Source organism: Gasterosteus aculeatus, chromosome 10 (assembly GCF_964276395.1).
Source record: "Gasterosteus aculeatus chromosome 10, fGasAcu3.hap1.1, whole genome shotgun sequence".
In the NCBI taxonomy this organism is placed as follows: Eukaryota; Metazoa; Chordata; class Actinopteri; order Perciformes; family Gasterosteidae; genus Gasterosteus; species Gasterosteus aculeatus.
This window is the reverse complement of record NC_135697.1, coordinates 5,190,247-5,210,000: the sequence shown is the minus strand read 5'-3', so window position 1 is coordinate 5,210,000 and position 19,754 is coordinate 5,190,247. Positions and strand designations below refer to the sequence as shown.

The following is a 19,754-nucleotide window of genomic DNA, read 5'->3' as shown; positions in this document are numbered from 1 at the left end:
GTTTGAGTACATCTTAACTCCGGGATGCCGGTGGTGTGAGACCGACTTCTCTTGGTAATTTATTGGATTTTATTTTTTGCATATGACCTTTTGACAACAGCACCGGTTGACGTTTTATTACGGACTTTCCTGTAGTTTTTACGTACCAACACTGCACACCGCAAATTAACTCACAATTAAACAATAACCTTTACATTGACATAACGTTTTACTCATGACTCATATGCATTGATATTCAGTAAAATCAGGACATAATTCATCCTATAACTGCGGATCTCTGATAATGTGACATCTTAAACAACCGATTCGTGTTGAAAGTTCGGTTACTTTAGGATGCGTTCAAGCTCTGAAAGGTAAACCCTCACGTATCATGTGTTCACATGTAATCTCTTAATAGTTGTTTTGAAGGAGATGTTTTCCCATTAATACCAATAGATATTAGAAATGAACTGTGAACCAGTTAACCGCAGCTCAAAGCAGATAACATACATTAATGAAATGACCCATGACAAGTTATGTATAGTCCACGCTCTGGATGACGTAAGCAAAATAAACCCATAATGTTTAGAATCGTTGATGGTTTAAGGGGCTTCAGAGTGGTTGGTACGATGGCAAAACAACGTCTTTTCGACCAGCTGCTTTACTCCAAGGCATCTGCTAAATGTACATTTGCACCCTTAAATCTTTTGTGCTGCTCTATGATCCGACAGTTGCCTGATGGGTTCTAGGATCCGAACAGAGACTTTTATGATCCATTGAGCTACAAGTATGCGAGTCACAGTAAAAACAGAAATGTCCTGTTGGTCTTTGCTTGGTTTCGTTCCTCCTCTCCTTGTGACTGCTCTTTAAACCGCGTCAACTCACAGGTAACAACATCTGTACAAACAACCTCGTTGGCCGTTTTTGGGGCAGTAATACGCAGCCTCACAAATACTGCAACAGCAGATAATATATTCTACACACCTGTTCTTGTCTTTCCTAATATATGAGGTAGCTGAGCTCTAAATATATGAAAATGTAGGAATATAAAAAGGTCTGACTAGCTTAATGCATAAACTGGATAACCAAGTCAAAGGTGTTCAATTACATTTGTAAAGCCGGACCATTAGAACAATTAACTAACCAAAACCATAAATCCGCAGGATTTTTATATAAATAATCATTAGATCCAGCCATAATAGCATTGATTTAATGCAGCCATGTTCAGTGTTTGACTTGAAAAATAACATGAATTAATGTTCATTTAATGCTGTGAGCATTGTGCTCATTTTTTTATCTAATTTTTGGTCTCCCGCTCGTCGCCACTGAACTGAGCCCATGTTGCCAGCTTACTCGCCTGGGATGAATGACTTTTTTTCTGCTGCGATCATTTCATCATCTCCCTCACAAACCAATAGCATTTAATTCACTTTGATACAATTGAGCATAAGAAGTCGGCTGAGATGAATGAAGCAGAATGCAGTTTGTTTACCCGGATATCACACGTCTGAAAGCTGCGCGTTGGATCAAAATAGCCAAAAAATAAAATAAAAAAGGTGTAAAGAGTGGATGGAAAGCTAGATGGAAACAGGGATGCAGCAGAATGTGTGTGAGCACAGATCCATCAATAAGACAAGCAATGCACAGTATGTCAGCAATTTGCCTTCATCTGTGCAGCTGCAGAGCCCCTTCCTCACTGTCCAGTATGGCTGAAACACCTGCTCACCCCCCCGTTTTCCCTCCTACATGCGCGCACACACAAACACACACACACCATCCCTCCCACCCGCTTCGATGGCTCATTCTTGTCGATCCAGCAGAATAGCCCCGATGCTTTCCTTACCCTGAGCAAAAGCGAGCAGGTGACCCAATCAGAGTCTAATAGACGTGCACCCCCCCCCCACATACACACACACACACACACTGTGAATGTGTTCCGGCAGACTGGGGGGTAAATGCGTATCTGGCTGAGCTTCTGCACCGACTTGATTCAGGGACCCACGGCCTGTTTGATTACATGTAACATACAAGTGGCTGGCAGCTTACAATTCCCTCGTCACCTCTCTCCCTCCCACACGCCTTCACTCCCCTTTCAATTTCACACCCCTCAGCCCAGCTTTTTTTTGGGCCTAGACTCTTATCCACCCCCCCCCCCCTCTGCTTATTAATTATTTGATTAATGTGCCCCCCCCCCCCCCTGTGAATGCGTCCCCGCGGGCTTCGACTGGAGAGTGTCGCCTTGACCTCTCGCGCAGGTCGCGGTCGTCCGTTTAGCGATAACACACGATAACACAGGTCCCTGCCAGGCGAGGATGGACCAGTGCGTCGGGCATCGAGGCAGTAAGGCAGTAATAAGCATCAATCACAGACAATTAGTCCCGATTGATGCCTGCGAGGGTGGAGCGCTACTCCGCTGCCAAACTGGCAATTGCTGGTAAACCCCATATTAGTCAGTCAGTAATGAAAACTAGTACTTAGCTGATTTAGTAATCATGTGACATAGGGAGGAAATGCAAAATGGTCTCTTTAATTATCTTTTGTTCAAGTTAGCAGTAAAAAAAGAGGCTTTGCCTCATGCTGTGGCAGTTTAAAAAAAATAGATGGCACATCATTATAGAAATAACACTTCAGTGAAAGGAGATGTTTCTGGCTTTAGACAACAGGTTTACACAGGGTGTTAAATAAACGTACTGCCGGATGATTGATGGCTTCTGCCTCTACCAAATTAAAATTGTTTTAAAATAATTTAGAATATCTGAAATTACAGGAAGTCATTGGACAGACAGACTGTTGATGGAAACTAAAAGGCCTGGTTAGGAAAAGGTGGAGGCTGGTGTATGTAGCCAATAGAAAACTAGTTGACTTCTAAATGTTACAGCAGGAATATAAAACCATTTTGCTTAGGCCAACAGAGCATGTAACTCCTCTTCATATATATTTAGAGAAAAAAGGGAACGGAGAGGCGCTGGAGGAAATAAAAGCACCATAAAGGGAAAATAAAATCACATGCTGACAGAATAAAGCTTTCCATCGACTGAAAATGTTAACTTCTCAGTGTGCTGCGTAAAAGACTTCCTGCACGGACACCCCCACAACACTTCCGACCTTCAAGACGGAAGCTAGAAAGTGCAAAAACGTACATTTATTTTATGCAGAAGTGGGTTTTGAGCTATTTGGCCACTCTGTGTACGTCTGCAGGCCAACGCTCGCAGACAACACGGCGCGTACTGACAAGGCATCAAGCGATCTGACCCCACAGGTTACGTCTGACTCAGACGCTTCCCACCTCCGGTGTTCTGCACCTACCTCGGGCCCTCCCTCGCCTTGCTGCAGAGCGGATGGATGCGGAGGGGGTGGAGGGGAGAGAAGAGGGGGAAGTAAATTAGATCCCAATGAGATGCCAAGGTGTGTTAGCGTTGAGGAGCGGGGCAATGAGAAAAATCGGCCTGAAGGGAGGGGTGAAGGGCTGGATTGACTGTGTGTGTGTGTGTGTGTGTGTGTGTGTGTGTGTGTGTGTGTGTGTGTGTGTGTGTGTGTGTGTGTGTGTGTAGCAGCTTTCTGGCTGCATGGCGCCAGTCGTGTCCGTGCTTGCAAAGTGAGCTCAGGACGCGCGAGGCAGGTGCGGGGAAGGAGGGCGATGACATAGGAGGAGACAAGATGGTAGAACAAAGGCAAACAGGGAGCGCGGAGGAAAACCGAAGTCTAGAAGGCGTCTACGGGGGAAACGCTGGCGCGCATGAGAGATGAAACACAACGGGACTTTCTTTTAAAAGTGTGACGAAAGCCAGTGAAGGGATTCATGAATACAAACAAGGGCAGTTGAGTCACTTACGGTACTGTTAATTTATATTGCACACATTTCATTTAATTTAAGTTTTTTTCTTTTACAACCTGCTCAGTTCAGTACTTTTCCTCGTCACCTCATTTCTGCCTTACCTCATTTTTTATTTCATGTACACTTATGTAAATATTGTATTTGTATTCTTATTTTTATTTTAAAATTGGTCGGCTTTCCGGAAAGGCAAGTACAAGAATTTCAATACAAAGGGTGTAAAGTGTGTAAATGACAATAAAAAAAAAATCTTTGAAAAAGTTCATGAATAATAATCACAGCGAAACATAAATACTACAACACGACAGGAGGTTTAAACAGAAAACCCCAAAGGAGGGAGAGACTCATGAACGCGCCACCTTCGTTAAAGCACACACAGGTGAATCCGTTCATGGGGATGTTTTTTAGGAGTGGGGATTTCCTCCAGTCTCTCCTCCATCTCCAGCCAACAGCAGCCATGGGGAGCGCATTGCTGTCAGTGCAATTAATCACAGTCACAACATCAATTCAACAAAAGCTAGCACCCAAATCCGGATGCCCGACATTCCAGGGACACAAATCAATCTGGCGAGGAGGAAAGCGCGCGTGCGCGTTGATTAAAAATGCGTGTCAGCCTATTAGTATGCACAACAAGGGGGGGGGGGGGGGCGCATCCTTAAGTAGGAGGAAAATGTCACGCCACTGCACGTGTGCGGATGTTTGACGAGCCGCTGCTTGCATGCTTGAGTTGCGCGCGCGCGCGCGCGTTATTGTTCGGCCGTGACGCGGGCCGCTCTGGAGTGCACGTGTCGGTCACTGTACACAGGTGATTGCGTGCGCGCCCACAGAACCCAACTCGGCTGTTCCTTGCCAACAGAAGCCCCTCTTGAGAGGGAGGAGGCCTGAGGGTCTGAAGCCATTACGCTCTTTTCCACTTCACAATCTCTCAGCTGATTAGGAACCTTTCCGGGGCTTCACCTGAGCCCGCTGAAGCGCGCGCACACAACGTGCACACACACACACACACACACACGTTTAGTTTGGGACTTTTGGGTTAAATGAATTTTAAACATCTGGGCTGAAGGCGTCTTTAACCGCGGACCCTCAGAGCTGCGGGTAAACGGAGTCCAGCTCCTTCGCTCCGGATCATCAGCATTTCATCTCGATGGAAACATGCTTTAAAACACGCTCCTCTCCCGCATTACGTTTTTGAGAGTGAGTCTCGGTTTAGTGCCGACGGAGGGACAAAATAAAAAAACTTGAGACCAACAAAAGAGGGACTGTTTTGTTGAGTGTGCAGGGACACGCGGAGGGGAGTTGCGCCGCGGCTCAGCGACGAGGCGCCCGCGCCGCGCGGCTGCAGCCTCGGTCGCCGTGTGGGGAAAGACACCGGAACCAGTTGCGCGGAGATGCCGTGACAACAGGGAAAAAACCGCCAGCGCACAGCTGTGAGTGGTTGTGACGGCGGAGCGGGGATTTGGGTTTTTTTTCCGAGGAGCGGACTTTGCGTGTTGGCCGCGGACGGTTCCGTCTGCACGACCAAACAACTGCTACTTTTTAAATATAAACCATCGGGTTTTTGTCATCAGCTAGTCCACTTAAATTTGTTTTGTTTTTACAAGCCATTGAGTTATTTTTAGGTTAAACGTTTTACTGAGCCCCCAACGACTAAACTTCCACAACCAGGCACAAAAAAATAAAAAGGTTTGTTCTCCGCTTGAATGAACACATACCTTCCTCGGCGTGACAGTCTCCTTCTATGTTGAGCAGTAATATCCAAAGCACCGAGCCCAGCACTCTGCGGAGATCCATGTTCGCGTGGCCAGCTGCGCGGGGCTCTGTGGCATCGCTCTCCAGGCTGCGCGCGACGCACCGCACCACAGACGCACTCGCGAGCGCTTCGGAAGGGAACTGATGCCGCTTGGGCAAATAGTGCGTGCGCTCCGGAGCCACGCGGTCTATTTGATACCTCGGGTGGGCGGGGGAGCAGGGAGGAAGGGGGGAGGGTCACCAGTGATTGGCACCGCGCGAGCGCAATAGCAGCGGCGCGTTGGAGTCGAGGAGGTGGTGGGCGGAGATTTCTCCGCCAGGTAAATTGGGAGTTATCGATCCGCCGGAGGAGTCCTACGCGTGTTATATCATCTCATGGTGTTGGTTTTGAGTGTGTACGGGTGCCACGTATTGTTGGTGCCACTTGGTACTGATTACCACGTGGTCCCCCGTCTGCTGGAGTTACCCACAAGTCATTGTAATGTTGTAAAAATGGGACAAGCAGTGAACCAGCATGGAGGCAAACGTAAGGAGGCACATGTGTGTTCAGACTGTCATATTAGAATGTATACATTTAAAACGTTACGGATTAAAGAACAAAACAAATCAAACAATATTTACTAAATTATTCTCTATTGCTTTTTGATAAAAACAGTAAAACATTCAAATGACCTTATCTTATGAAGAAAGATGAAATAAATACCTACATCTGGGTGACATCTGCCAACATAGTGCCGTCCCATTCATATCCACACCATTCAGTCCCCAGGGGCTCAGGGTTTAGTGGGGACACTGGGATTGGGCCGGTCTTTGACCAGGCTACCCCTCAGGGACCAGACTTGTCAACAGTTATTTATTTAGTTTCATTTTTTCTTAAAGGCTCCAGTTGACCAATCCCAGCCACCACATTATTTATAGCAGAAGCTGTAATTTTCCCATCAATGCCAGAAAAAAATACAATATACCACATACAACGGGAGGGACACCCCGAGAGCGCACACCTACCAACGACATTTCCACAAGTGGGAGATAATGATCGTGACCTGCATCCACTCCATCTTGTTTGGGTTCCTTCCTGGGCCCACGCTACACCCTTCCACCAGTTTGAAAATGAAAATCATGCCAAGAGTGAGAGTTTCTCTGCTTTTGATCAAGGAATTTGTAGCTTAAAGCTGAGACTTCCGCAGAAACACAGACTGGCCGTAGAAAGGCCTTAATGATAGCGAGACTTGGCAGCTCTTCGGTGTGTCCCGTAACGACGCGCTAATGAAAAGGCTAGTCGGCACGCTTGCTTTGCCTCTGAAGCAAGCCCCCGCTGCAGCCGGATATGAAATAGCTTTGTGATGGAGTACTTTGACTGCAACTCGTCCTCCGTCTTCAACAGTACACTGTAAACACGGTTAACACTATATATGCCGCACGATCGAGCGCAAGGCTCATTATCGCTGTCCGCCTCCTCTCCATCTCTGCTCTGACGCTTCGACCACAGGCTGACACACACACACACACACACACACACACACACACAGATTACAGGGCCATCAGTCTGACTGATCCTCCCCAGCAGGGGGGCTGGTAGCCTCGGCTCTGGGAGCTGATGAACATGATCATCTGTCCTCCTCTGTGGTCATTACTCACCGAGGACAGAGGCCAGCAGCTCCGCTCACTCACTCCGCGCACCGTCCATTACGCGGCGCAACAGTCGCCGCGCCCTCGCTCTCACGTCACACGCCCGCCGACACCACAGCTGCTCCATTTGAACACATTTTAAAATGTAATAAAAATAATAAAACATTCTTATAGTGAAAGGATAATGATGGTGGTTGGATTCTTTCAGTATTCTATTAATATAGCTGTGAACCACTATTAGCATGTAAGGAGTTAGAGGTGTACGGTCTCCCTGGGGAGAGAATGAAGCAGCTCCTTTCCTCCGTTTGTTGTAATCTCATACGGTGGTACCAGCTTATGTCACCGCCCAGAACCTTGAGCGCCGTAGCGGTGTAGTGTGGCGCTCTATCAGGACCAAATTGCAAGTTTTCCAGGGGCTTCTTTGGACATTTATTCCAAATCTAAAAGTTGCTGAAATAGAAGAGCTGCTAGTCAATTTTACATGATCTCTTTGCACACATGCAGTTTTTTCCCCTTTCGGCCAATGTCAACAAATGCTCACATACGATTCCTAAAACGGCTGCTATGTGTTTGCATTATTGATCAGGAATACAACAACCAGTAAAAAAACTAAAATAAATGTGAAGCACAGCGTTATATTGCCCAGAGGGGGGGTGTTGAAGCAGCAAAGAGGTGTCAAGTCTCGCCCACATACATATTCCTGCAGCTCATCACCATCCCGTTACTGCCCCCCCCCCTCTCTGCGCCTCCTTACAGGGAAAGAGGGGGACGATAGCACAGGAGCAGAGGCACTTGACCTTTTTGGTTTCCTTACCCGTTTCCCCGGTCATCCAACCAACATGAAGATGATGTGCGGAGCGGTGTGTGTGAGTGCAGGCAGGAACACAGGCACGTCAGTGTAAACGTTTAAAACTGCGTTCAAACTAAACTGCCTGATTTATTAAAATTCTGATGGGGAAAAAAACTACATTGTTGCACTTCCCCCCCCGGCAGATTCCTCCAACAGTTACACATAAATAGGTTAAGAAAACCCCCCATTTCAATCCATTTCCCTGATAACCAACTGTACTGTGGGAGTAACATGGGTGAATATAAGAGTTTACCCTCTGCCAGATGGAGTCACTGAGTTAGGAAGCAGTTTTTATATAAGTTGTGTTTTCAGAGCTTAATTTGCCTGTTTTTAGGCATGGAGAGGCCGTGGTGGGAGGTGAGAAAGGGGATGGGGGACGGAGGAGAGTTGATGGGCCGACGGAGGGAGGCGTTGGAGAGAGCGGCTGTTTGATAACCGCAGCCGACAAGTCCCTGATGCAAAGTCCCACGGCCGCGTTGTTCCCCAGACGGCCCCCTGAAAACACTGCCAAGTGAAAAGGCCTTAATGTGTCTCGGGGAGAGAGATGTATTCGCCTACGCACGTGTATACGGTGAACTTACACACACGGGGATGTCTGGCGTTAGCACACACACACACGATGTGAGACTACAATAGATAGAGTGTTTTAAACGGATGCAGGGAATCGGGCGTCACTCGCTTTATGAGACAATTCACTGCCCGGGCGTTAATCACACCGCCGTCTCACAGCGAAATGAGATTAGAGAAAGATTCGACCACTATCTCTGGACATATTGTTTTTATCGCCTTCATTAGTATTTCTGTAATATCGCCTGTTGGTGATCTGTTAGTGCTTTTATTGCAATCATGCTTTTCTTGTATTAATGCAAATGCGATAATAACCTTTGCGTGTGGTTTGACTATGAATCACAGTTTGAATCGATTGAGGGTTAGAGGTACGTCACAAAGTGGGAACATAAAGTGGAATCTAATCAGCAACATTGAGACGTTGGCGAGACGTCTTTTTCATTGGTGTCGTTTTGAGAAGCAGCTCACATCGGGGGGGTTCGGCTCGTCCGTGGGGAGAAAAGGGGTGAAGCCGTCCATGGCGGAAGGCTCACTGGCTAATGAGGGTATGTTGCAATTAGTTCAGGGTACAAGGGTTTGCTGTGCCATCAGGTACAGGAAAGAGGATGTCTAACTACTAGAAGTGGTCAAATCATCTTAACGCTTCGTAACGCGCTTTCTCATTTCCGTTGGCGTGCGACACACTGGACCACCTTTTAAAATGAAGGACAGCCCTGTCCCCCCGTCGCCAAACACGTTTCTTTACCTTGTGATGTAAAATGTTTAGGAAAAGAAATACAACTTTTATTTCATTTGGGGATTGTGAGATGATTACAGGGAGTACTGGCGTTGTGTGTGTGCGTGTGTGTGTGTGTGTGTGTGTGTGTGTGTGTGTGTGTGTGTGTGTGTGTGTGTGTGTGTGTGTGTGTGTGTGTGTGTGTGTGACATCTCATACACTTCTAAACCATGACAGACACTGCTAATGGTGTAAACAGTTACAGGCCAAACAGGCTGGAAGCCACTGGTCTAATAACGATGTGTCTTTAGTCGGGGACACTTCAAACAGTAGGTTAGACAGTCGTCTAATGACGGAGAGTTGAGAGCACAGCAACGTGCACGAGGAAGAGTCGCTCGTTCAACGATTCATTCTCATAAGAGGAGGTTGCTCATATTTCACTTATACAATCTTCAGTTAGTAGTTTGCACTTCTCAGGCGCCCAATAATCAGGAATCTAGCGTAGTGGAAGCAATGTTGCTTTTGAAGTGGAACAGTGTCCAGACGGGAGGTTTCTGTTTCTGACCTCAGCAACAACAAGGAAGCACAGCGGGGGGTTTGAATGCCAGTCGCACTCACTTCATCATTCTGGACAAGCGCATTAGAAGCAAAAAAAAAATAAAATCCCCAGATTAATTTGAGTATGAGGTCATAGTGAAAGGTATGAGGTTGCTTTGGAAAGAAAAGATAAGAACACGAGAAACAAATGCCGGCCCTGTTCTCACTGAGCGACTTTAAAAATATCTAAATATATTTACTCTGCGAAATCTTTTAATTGTGTTACCAAAGAGTGAAAAGAGAAAGCAGAGCGGAAGACAAAGAGGAGAATGGGTGAGGAGGGGAATGAGAACGTGTTGAGGGAGAAGGGAGGACGCAGTAAAATCAGAACCAGGCCAACTGTCAAGTAGCCGTGTGGCAGTTTGCAGATAAGGCTCATGACTAAGCAATCGGGGATATACACTGTGATCCGCCGCGCGCAGGCATGCTCCCGGATATGACACCTCGTTCCTCTGCCGCAGCAGGTCGGTTCTGAGGCGACGCCCTCGGCGGGAACTGAATACCGATATCGCGTTTCAGAGGGATCGTAATTCAGGCCGCCGCTTGGATTTTTCAAAATATCAACACAGATAGCGCGAAGCTATCGTGACTTCAGATAAAGTTCCATTATGCAGGGTACACAAACCGCCTTGGTTGGGATGGAGCCGTGCGTGTGTGTTCCTCTTTAGCAGGACCACCCTTTTCTATTTAAATCTGCGCGGGAGTGTGTGCGGTAGTCCGGGCCGGTTTATCAGACGCTGAATACACTGTGCAGGTGATGGAGAGATTAGGGAACGCCACTGTTTCCAATTTTTAGAGCTGACTTCAGACGGCCGGGAAAATGGAACAACTGTGACTTCTTTTGCTTCTTCCTCACCTCTATTTTGGTTCCTTTACCCTTCGTTTTTATCTTCCTTTTCCTCTTCTGCCACGTCAATATGCCCTTCCTCCTCTTCCTCATTTCAGTCTTCGTCTTTCCTTCAACGGTATGCTCCACGTTTGCTGTTTCCGAACTTAATTACTTAACTTAATTAAACAAAAAACGTTTTTAAAATGTAGAAAGAAGTAGTAGTAAAGAATTCCTGTGACAACAATTTTGACTTAGCGTAAATACTCGTACTAGTGTTTACGGGTGTGATCCTTTTTTTAAATATTTAAAACAAATAAAAACATACATATTCATGTGTATTGGTACAAAAAACTGCAGCCTGAAGCAAAAGAGCGGTAAGCAGATGTGCCAAAAAGCACACCACCATCACCAGAGCTACACACGTAAAAACCAACTTCAGCGGCTCTAGGTGAGGAAATGAAGCCCAGCCCGATGCTGCACGCAGTGTCCCTCACAAGCACGGTGATGCCAGCGGGCTTCATGCATTCCGTGTCTCCTCGTGGGGGAGAGGTGAGAGAAAGAAGAGAATAACCAATTCAATTGGGTCAAGCATTATGGGAGAGAGAGAGAGAGAGAGAGAGAGGGAGACGCACTGGGAGTGACAAACGTGTTGGTTTGTCGGCGTGGGCTGACTGTCTCCGGGGACGCTGTTGTGAATTCATCACCAGAGACAAATTATATGGCGGTAGGTATCCCTCTTTCCTCAGTGTGTGTCTGTAGGTGCGTGAATGTCATCAGGTAGGAGGGAAGGATGGATACTTTAGATTTGGGGCTTAACTGTCCCTTCAAAGCTGCTGTTTCACGCTGCATTTCTTATGGTGAGAACTTCTCCACGACATTCGTACAGCTCACACAGCAGGTTTCAATGGTTTTATGTGAAGCACTTTGAGCCGCATTGCTGTGGAAATGTGCCACATAAATAAACTGGCATCGCCTTATTATTTGCTCATACGTTTTGAGATGCGGCATGTCGATATAAAGTCTCAGCCGCAATTGTTCTGCAAGCGCCCCCTCATGAGAGGCGGCTTTGAGTCGCAGGGTTCAGCCTCACTACACGGATACGTAACGTGCAGCGGCACACTGTAATTAAGCTGCTACCCAATACAGGGCACAGACTGTGTAAACTGGATTAAGAGGCACACAAATCAGAGGTAGTTTAATAATATCTCCACCGCAGCAATTAAGACAACTTTCTGCTCACTGTAGTCATAGCGACGTGACAGAAGAAAGCGCTCTTTACACTCCTGCTGCTCCTCGTAATGAGCTTCGGTGGAAAATAATGCACAGGCAGGTGCACGCACACGCTTCAAAGAGCTGCTTGCGCCTCTGAGGGAAAGTTAATAAAGCACATTTTGGGGGAAAACAGTGCGAAATATTATTCCAGAGTTTATATATTAAAATGTACAGGGGGCAGGCGAATGCACTTAAACAAAAAAAAGACCTATATGGAAAGTGATGGTGTCCTGAGGGGTGCAGCCGCGGCTGTGGAGAGGTGAGGTTACCGTGGGGCCAACTGAGGACAATAAAGAGAGCAATATGCGTGGCTGTGCGAGGAGAAAAGGAGAGCCACGCAGCCTCCTGCATCAAAGTGAGGCCTTATAGAGGTCTATGACCAGGGTCAAACTGCTTCCATCCCCTCGGTGCAGGATGATGAGGACTTTGAATTGCACTAAGATTGGATCTTTTAGAAAAATGAATATGAATATAATGGTTGGAGGCCGGCAAAAAACACCGGCCCATTTACACCACAAACCAATCTCGCATCAATACAACGGCAAAGATTGGGCTGCAGGGACAACTGATGCGTTCTTCTATGTTATTTTGAAGCTTAATAATCCGCAGATCTTCTTTTCTCCCTTTTTCTGGCCACTCTCTGAGAAAGAATCACCGGAGCTGGATTGCACTTGATAGCTTGGCGCAGAAAGAAACCCCTGCGTGGGTTGCATGCGTAACGACAGAGAAAGGAATGTTCCATCTATTCACACTTGGCCGATGCATTGTTGGGGACGAGGACCTGCAGTGTGATTGCAATTTGGACGTGTGACACATTGAGTATCAATAAACTTTGAAGGAACGAGCAAACAGCGCCGTGTGCAGCGGCGGGGCGGGTGGAGCGTGTCTGCAGCTGGCTTCTTACAGGCGCCGGCATTTATTTCATCCCCTTGAGTCCTACACAAGTCACTGTTTGCTTATCGTGAATGGACTTGAATTTGCATAGTGACCTTCTAGCCTGCCCACTTTGACACGCCGCTCGAACCACCCTTCTCCCGGTGCATTGTTATGCTGCATGCTATAATGTGTCAGAAACACAGACATGTACTTCCTGAGTAACAATCGGATCTCACGGTGGGACGAAAGCAGAATTCTTCATCTCAAACCACGGATCCAGAGGTTTAAGTGTTGAACGTTGAGGCGGACGACAGGAAAGGTCGAGGGACATTCGTGGAACGTGTCCTTGGAGGTAAAACAGGAAATCAAAAATGTAAAACTACGGACAAAAATAAGTTTGGCACATTTGTGTACACTGCAGCCCAACCCAGGAACAGAGACAAAGGTTTGAGGCAAAGTCGATACGTCGTTGTGGCTGCTAGAACTTCTTCTTACTTACTGACGAAGTCCTTAATCTGCCACCTCAGCAAACAGCTGCCTGCACGTCGGATGGTCCGTCAGTTCTCAAGAAGAAGCGGTTTAACATCCCCATATTGACATTACCCGACAACTTCCACACGTGCTTGACTCTTTGCTTTATTTACAAGTGCGGGACGAGAAGCACAGTCGACGCTCTTCAGCCGTGACGTCTCTGACGTGCGCTGCCAGCGCTCAATTTTACAAAGACAACAGCGCTATTTGCATAATTGATTACAGCCGCAGCCCGCGGAGCCGGGTACGAGCGGGGCCAGAGGATGAGGCGCTGAGCACATGCAAATCCACAGCAGAATATTCATGCCTTCCGACTGTGGTCCCTCTCCCCGGGATGGCTCGAGGCTTGTGAATGAAAAATTGTTCCTCAAACTTTGGTTGAACTTTTCTTCACCTCCCGTTGGCATTAAATATGAACGTGCATAAAGGATAAAGAGTTTGGGTTTGGGTTTTTCTCCTGAACCGGCTCATATTTGGCACATTGTTTCTGCTGGTGTGTCAGGTGCTTCTACCTGCCGGTGGTTCTTCTTCTGTGGTTCCAAAATGACATCGCTGTGTATGACTGTGTTAACATGCGAGTCAGTGCGTGCGTACGCCTTGAGATTACGTCATCTTCTCAAACGGCTTCAAACGGCTTCACGTTTGCCATTTGCATCGGCTGGGAAATGCAATGACGTTTCAACAGGCTGTTCAGAAGATGTTTAAAAGTCACCTCTAAAAGCAGATCGGCGAAACGGAGTTACCGAGGAAGCAAGTCGGCGAATCAGGAAAACTATTCCCTCCCTCTCCGATCCAAATGTCGGCATGAAAGGCTCAGTATGACCACGATAGCGCGCAGTCACTTTGATGCGTAAACCAAGAAAGCAGTCACGCTCACAGTGTTGCCACGGCGCTGCATCACACACAGACTACAAGGTTACGGGGACGAGGCGTTTTGTCCTCCCACTGCACCCTGACGCTGCTGACATCACACAGCCCCGAATGCAGCAAGTGACGCGTGCGCTCAAATAAAGACTCGTCATCGTTTAGATGACAGTGATGACAAAATGCTTTTGTGTGGTTTGGAATGTTTTAGGATGATCAGACAAAGCCTGCGACAAATGATGCCAGATAAAATAAAACCCCAAAACAGTTTATATGCACAACTTTGGTGGTGAAAAGAGTAATATTCTGACCCCTGCAGCGTATGGAAACATTAACGTTGGTGCTGCTATTGTCACTTTTACCATATTTCTGTTCACATTTAGACTTGGGGAAAATAAACACGCATTGATGTTTTTATGCATTTTGCACGCAGAGCAGAACCGAGTACAGAGATGTACTTTTGTGTTGGCATCCTTACGTCTGCAAACACTTTACAAAGCACGCACGCACGCACACACACACACACACACACACACACACACACACACACACACACACACACACACACACACACACACACACACACACACACACACACACACACACACACACACACACCCTCTCCTTCATCATTAAAAAAATGTAATGGCGCTCTTAAAGCCTGAGCCGTAAACCTCCCTCACACTCCTCTAACATGCCTGTGATCATGGTCGGTGTGTGTGTGTGTGTGTGTGTGTGTGTGTGCGTGTGCCTTGTCATCGATTTTACCAGGTGCTTTCATTGTGTCCTGCTTTTGTATTACAGCACCGCAGTGTAGCTCATGTGTTCTGGTATTTGATTCCCAGGCAGGAGAGAGCGAGGACGCATCTGTGTCCCACTGCTCTACTGGTGGATCAATATAAGACAGAAGAGGATTGGAGAGGACAAACCCACGTTTTAGAGAAAAACCTGTAAATGTAGGCGCTCACGATGGGACACACCAGCAGTGTGTCCCATCAAAGGGAATCTTCACCAAACGCTTGTTACCTGCAGGAAAAATACACAGTACAGAGAGACAGTTGTCTCATCCTCCTAATGTCACTTTCTTATGGGACACTTAGATTACTTACCGTCTACCGCTACTACCGGTCTACTTCCCGATTATGTAGATTACAAAGACTAAATTCTTTTCATTGTCGAGCAGCCTGATTGTTCAATAAGGGGCGCTATCTCTCACTTTGGAAGTTCATGAGCTTAAAAATCCCTGTAATCACGCTCCAAAGACACCGCAGTGATGTGTGCACACACGACACACACACACACATCTGCTTGATTGGCTTCATTCATGTTGCGTCACCAGTGCCACTCAAATTACCAGCGCATTGTGTTTCTCAGAAGAAGAGCAGCACATCCTCCACTCGTCTGAGGCGAGGAGAGGGAGACTGGAGAGCCTGCAATAAAAGGCCTCCGCGCTTAGTTTTATTTCCTTTAAAGAGGTTTAATGATTCTGTTACATATTCCAGGAGATTTAATTGTTTCCAGCATTAAATAAAAAATGTCATAGATTTATACACGCACCCAATTATCTGCGGCATTTGTCGTCCGAATAGGAGGAAGCATGGACATACACGTTAAATGTGGTTTCAGAAAGCAGTAATAGCAATTAAATATGTTTATATAATGATCTCTTTCAATACAGCCATCCACCACTGCTGCTGTATATAGAAAAATATGATCTATTGATTCCTAATACACGCGTCTCCATGCATGTTTCCGCTGAAGGATAACTATAAAGTTTAGTCTGTGAATGAAGAAGAAATGATGCACACAACCGGGCCGACTGAGCGTCCAGCCCACAAACATCCCACCTGCCCAGTGGGCTGGTCGACTTTAAAGACGCACACACACACACACACACACACACACACACTCATGCAGCCTCACTCTCTCTATCACATTACTCTTCTTCCCACGGGGGCCGAACTATGAATCTTCATTCGCCGAGATACGGACAAAGACGGAGGACGGCATCGAGGCTACACAACCACTGCACTGAGTCAGGGCTTGTAATGTGATTTGTCACTCCCTCCGCTCCCCCTCTGATGTGATTACGGGACGGGCTTTCGGGGGGCCGGCCGTGTCGGGTGAGATGGTGGGCTCTGATAGGAGAAGCAGAGCTGAAAACCAGGAAGTGCTTCGCCTGCGATCTGTCACGCCGGACCCCGAGGATACCGGACACGAGGACACAAGGACACAACGACGACTGCTGGCGGGGCAGATGTCCGGGGGTTGCGTATGTGTGTGTGTGTCTGTGTGTGTGTTTGATTTGAGTGGGCTTGGCATGCTCTCATTTCTCTCTCTTACGTACAAAGGCATACAGAGAATAATAAATCTGTCTGCATCAGATTTCGATGTATTATCCGAGTGTCACACACAACATCTATTACTTTGTGTGTGTTCACGGGGTGTGTGTCTCTTGTACAGTTGTCCTACTCGGCCTTTTAGTGGCGCTAGTTTTACATCAGAACCGTCGCACACAAGCTAATCTCTAAAACAAATAGATTTTGTTTTTTAAAAACAGTCCACTCCTCGATGTTCTTCTTTTCAATTGGTGACGTTTGACTTCACTGAAAGGCTCTAAACGTCTTTAGAGGAGATCCACACCAGAGCTGCACAATATTGGAAAAAACAAACTCCACCAATACACAATTTTTTACCTGACGACGAGTAGCTGTTTTAATGAAGTATAAAGAGTCAAGCGAAATGAAAAGAACTTTGTGCTCCTGTGCAATGAGACGGGGCGTCTGGTTTGCAGACACTGCCGTGAAACAGAGCCCCGCGGGAGGCGACCAGGAGCTTTTTAAAAAAGGTCATGGCCGCAGCCACAGAAGGGAAGAGAGCCCGCCAGAGACCCCGCTGTGACATCGCCGAAGCTCTCTCCATGACCCGGCTCGTTGAGGGAAAGCCGCGGAGACGCCACAAGAGCGGCTATTGAATACTGCCATTCGGACAGCATTCATTGTTTATAACTCAGGTATCTTTATGTATATGCCATATTGTCCTCTTCTCTAATGGGTTTAAACTTCAATACTGCAGCTAGAAAGATTATGGAAACTCAGTCACACAAACTTACTTATGTTTATACTTATGGCAAGTTAATTTATGCAACTGGTTTAACTCAGTTACAGGATCACCCTCCATTGACAGAGCCAACCAGTTCCGGTGGGAGTAACAGAACTAGTCGTGGTGGTGAACACGCACATCCAATTACAGCTGATGCTGTGAGGGCTGAGCTGCATTTGTAAAAAGTCCATTTCCTGTTTTGTGTGGAAAATGGGATTAACACAGAATAAGTTATTTTTATGTAATAAGAAGCAATTAGTAAGTAACGATTTTCAACATTAGGGAAAGAGAATAAGCATCCGTGGAAGTGATTGGAGCTTTCGCCCATAATACAGTGTCCTCCCAGTGTTGTAATTGGCTGCGGGGAATCATTCGGCTTCTTTGTCTTCTTCCACTGCTTTCCTGCCTGCAGCAGATCGTGACCAGTGTAATATTTGAGACTATCCATTGTCTCCGTATTTACAGCTGGCAATTAGTACACATGGAGGAGCCCTGCATTGGCAGCCAGTGAGGCACAACAATCAGACGGCCCTCCGTGCATGCTTACCAGTAAAGCCACTGGCGCTGAAGCTCTCCCTCCTCTCTGGCCCTCCCCCACTAAAAAAAATCCTCTTTGATCTAACCTATTTTCTCTGCCAATGCTCTCTTCGTGTCTCAATCTGCCGTTTCCCCACCTCTCCTCTCATTTTCTCCGTAAATCCTCATTATTAACAATCCCTCGTATTATGCTGTGGCTCTCAACGCTCCCTCCCCCTCTTCGTCTCCCCCCTCTGACCGGCAGCTTAGGGGGGTAGCTGGCGAGTGAGAGCCCGGTAGATTGGAAGGAGGCGGGCTGCGGTTGGCATGGCTTTTGGGGGGGGGGGCATGGATATAAAAGGTAACCTGCACCCGGTGACAGCGTTCAAGGTCACGCTGCCTCCGCATGGACGCGTCCAATTGACCCCCCCGTCCGTTGTGAAGGGGTACGCTGCCCCGGTCCCGTAGCGCTGGTGCCGGACCATCGTTGAACGCATACGGTCTACTCTCACGCAAACGGGCCCCCGTGCCATCTTCTCCACACTCTCCAACCCCCTACTCGACCGATCTGCATCATGCACACAACGCTAAACTCCCTCTCTGGCTTTTGGCACAAGTCAATCCTCTACTGCTTCGTTTATGTTCCCTTGTTTTTGCGTTCGCATGGCAAGTGGTTTACACTTCTATGCTGCTTGGTAACAACCACGTTGGGGCCGTGTTTCAACCCCTGCCCGTCTACAGGTCGCCTGCGATAAGCCGAGTCTTCATTTGCAGAGATCTAATTGCGCCGCGCTCACTCACAGGGGATGTAAGTGGTGCGGGGGAGGTGGGTGGAAGTGGATGAATAAATAATGACTCTACTTGAACGCTATCTTTAATCCCTGGAACCCCCCAGCGAGCTGACCTCAGGAGGTAGATGCACGCATAGCGGTCCGAGCTAAATATACACTCCATATCGTCCTCACGCTGAGCCTCTGAAGCTGTGTGTGTGTTCTGTTACACACAGGCGTCACATAAAGGGGTCTGTATATAACGTGCACACCTGCAACACTGCGTGTCCACCGCTGCCACATCCTCGCATCCCACTCACATATACTGTGTGTGTAGAGTGGACCAGCTTCTCTTAGCTGGGAACAATCTGCACCCTCAAGGAGTCTCCTTCTCCCTCTGTCCTTTAGTCCTTCTCCCTCTGTCCTTTAGTCCTTCTCCCTCTGTCCTTTAGTCCTTCTCACTCTGTCCTTTAGACCTTCTCACTCTGTCCTTTAGTCCTGCTCCTTCTCCCTCTGTCCTTTAGTCCTTCTCCCTCTGTCCTTTAGTCCTTCTCCCTCTGTCCTTTAGCCCTGCTCCTTCTCCCTCTGTCCTTTACTCCTTCTCCCTCTGTCCTTTACTCCTTCTCCCTCTGTCCTTTAGTCCTTCTCCCTCTGTCCTTTAGCCCTGCTCCTTCTCCTTCTGTCCTTTAGTCCTTCTCCCTCTGTCCTTTAGCCCTGCTCCTTCTCCCTCTGTCCTTTACTCCTTCTCCCTCTGTCCTTTACTCCTTCTCCCTCTGTCCTTTAGTCCTTCTCCCTCTGTCCTTTAGCCCTGCTCCTTCTCCTTCTGTCCTTTAGTCCTTCTCCATGTCCTTTAGCCCTGCTCCTTCTCCATGTCCTTTAGCCCTGCTCCTTCTCCCTGTCCTTTAGCCCTGCTCCTTCTCCCTGTCCTTTAGCCCTGCTCCTTCTCCCTGTCCTTTAGTCCTGCTCCTTCTCCCTGTCCTTTAGTCCTGCTCCTTCTCCCTGTCCTTTAGTCCTGCTCCTTCTCCCTGTCCTTTAGTCCTGCTCCTTCTCCCTGTCCTTTAGTCCTGCTCCTTCTC

General features: G+C 47.5%; 1 protein-coding gene across 6 annotated transcripts in view; it reads right to left on the bottom strand.

Annotated features, from left to right (window-relative positions):
• The window catches only part of epha10 (EPH receptor A10), a 111,655-nt gene extending 105,904 nt beyond the window's left edge, over nucleotides 1–5,751 (bottom strand). For 3 of the 6 annotated variants that reach the window (XM_078081187.1, XM_040188340.2, XM_040188342.2), the window contains exons 1-2: nucleotides 5,524–5,725; nucleotides 3,286–3,306 (exon numbers count right to left, since the gene is read on the bottom strand). In XM_078081187.1, coding sequence (XP_077937313.1) covers nucleotides 3,286–3,306; nucleotides 5,524–5,602 — 100 coding nt within the window. In that variant the 5' untranslated portion in view covers nucleotides 5,603–5,725. Of the gene's footprint in view, nucleotides 1–3,285; nucleotides 3,307–5,523 lie in introns of all 6 variants that reach the window. The other 3 variants (XM_078081188.1, XM_040188344.2, XM_078081189.1) reach the window with 1 other exon arrangement.
• Nucleotides 5,752–19,754: the final 14,003 nt, after the last annotated feature.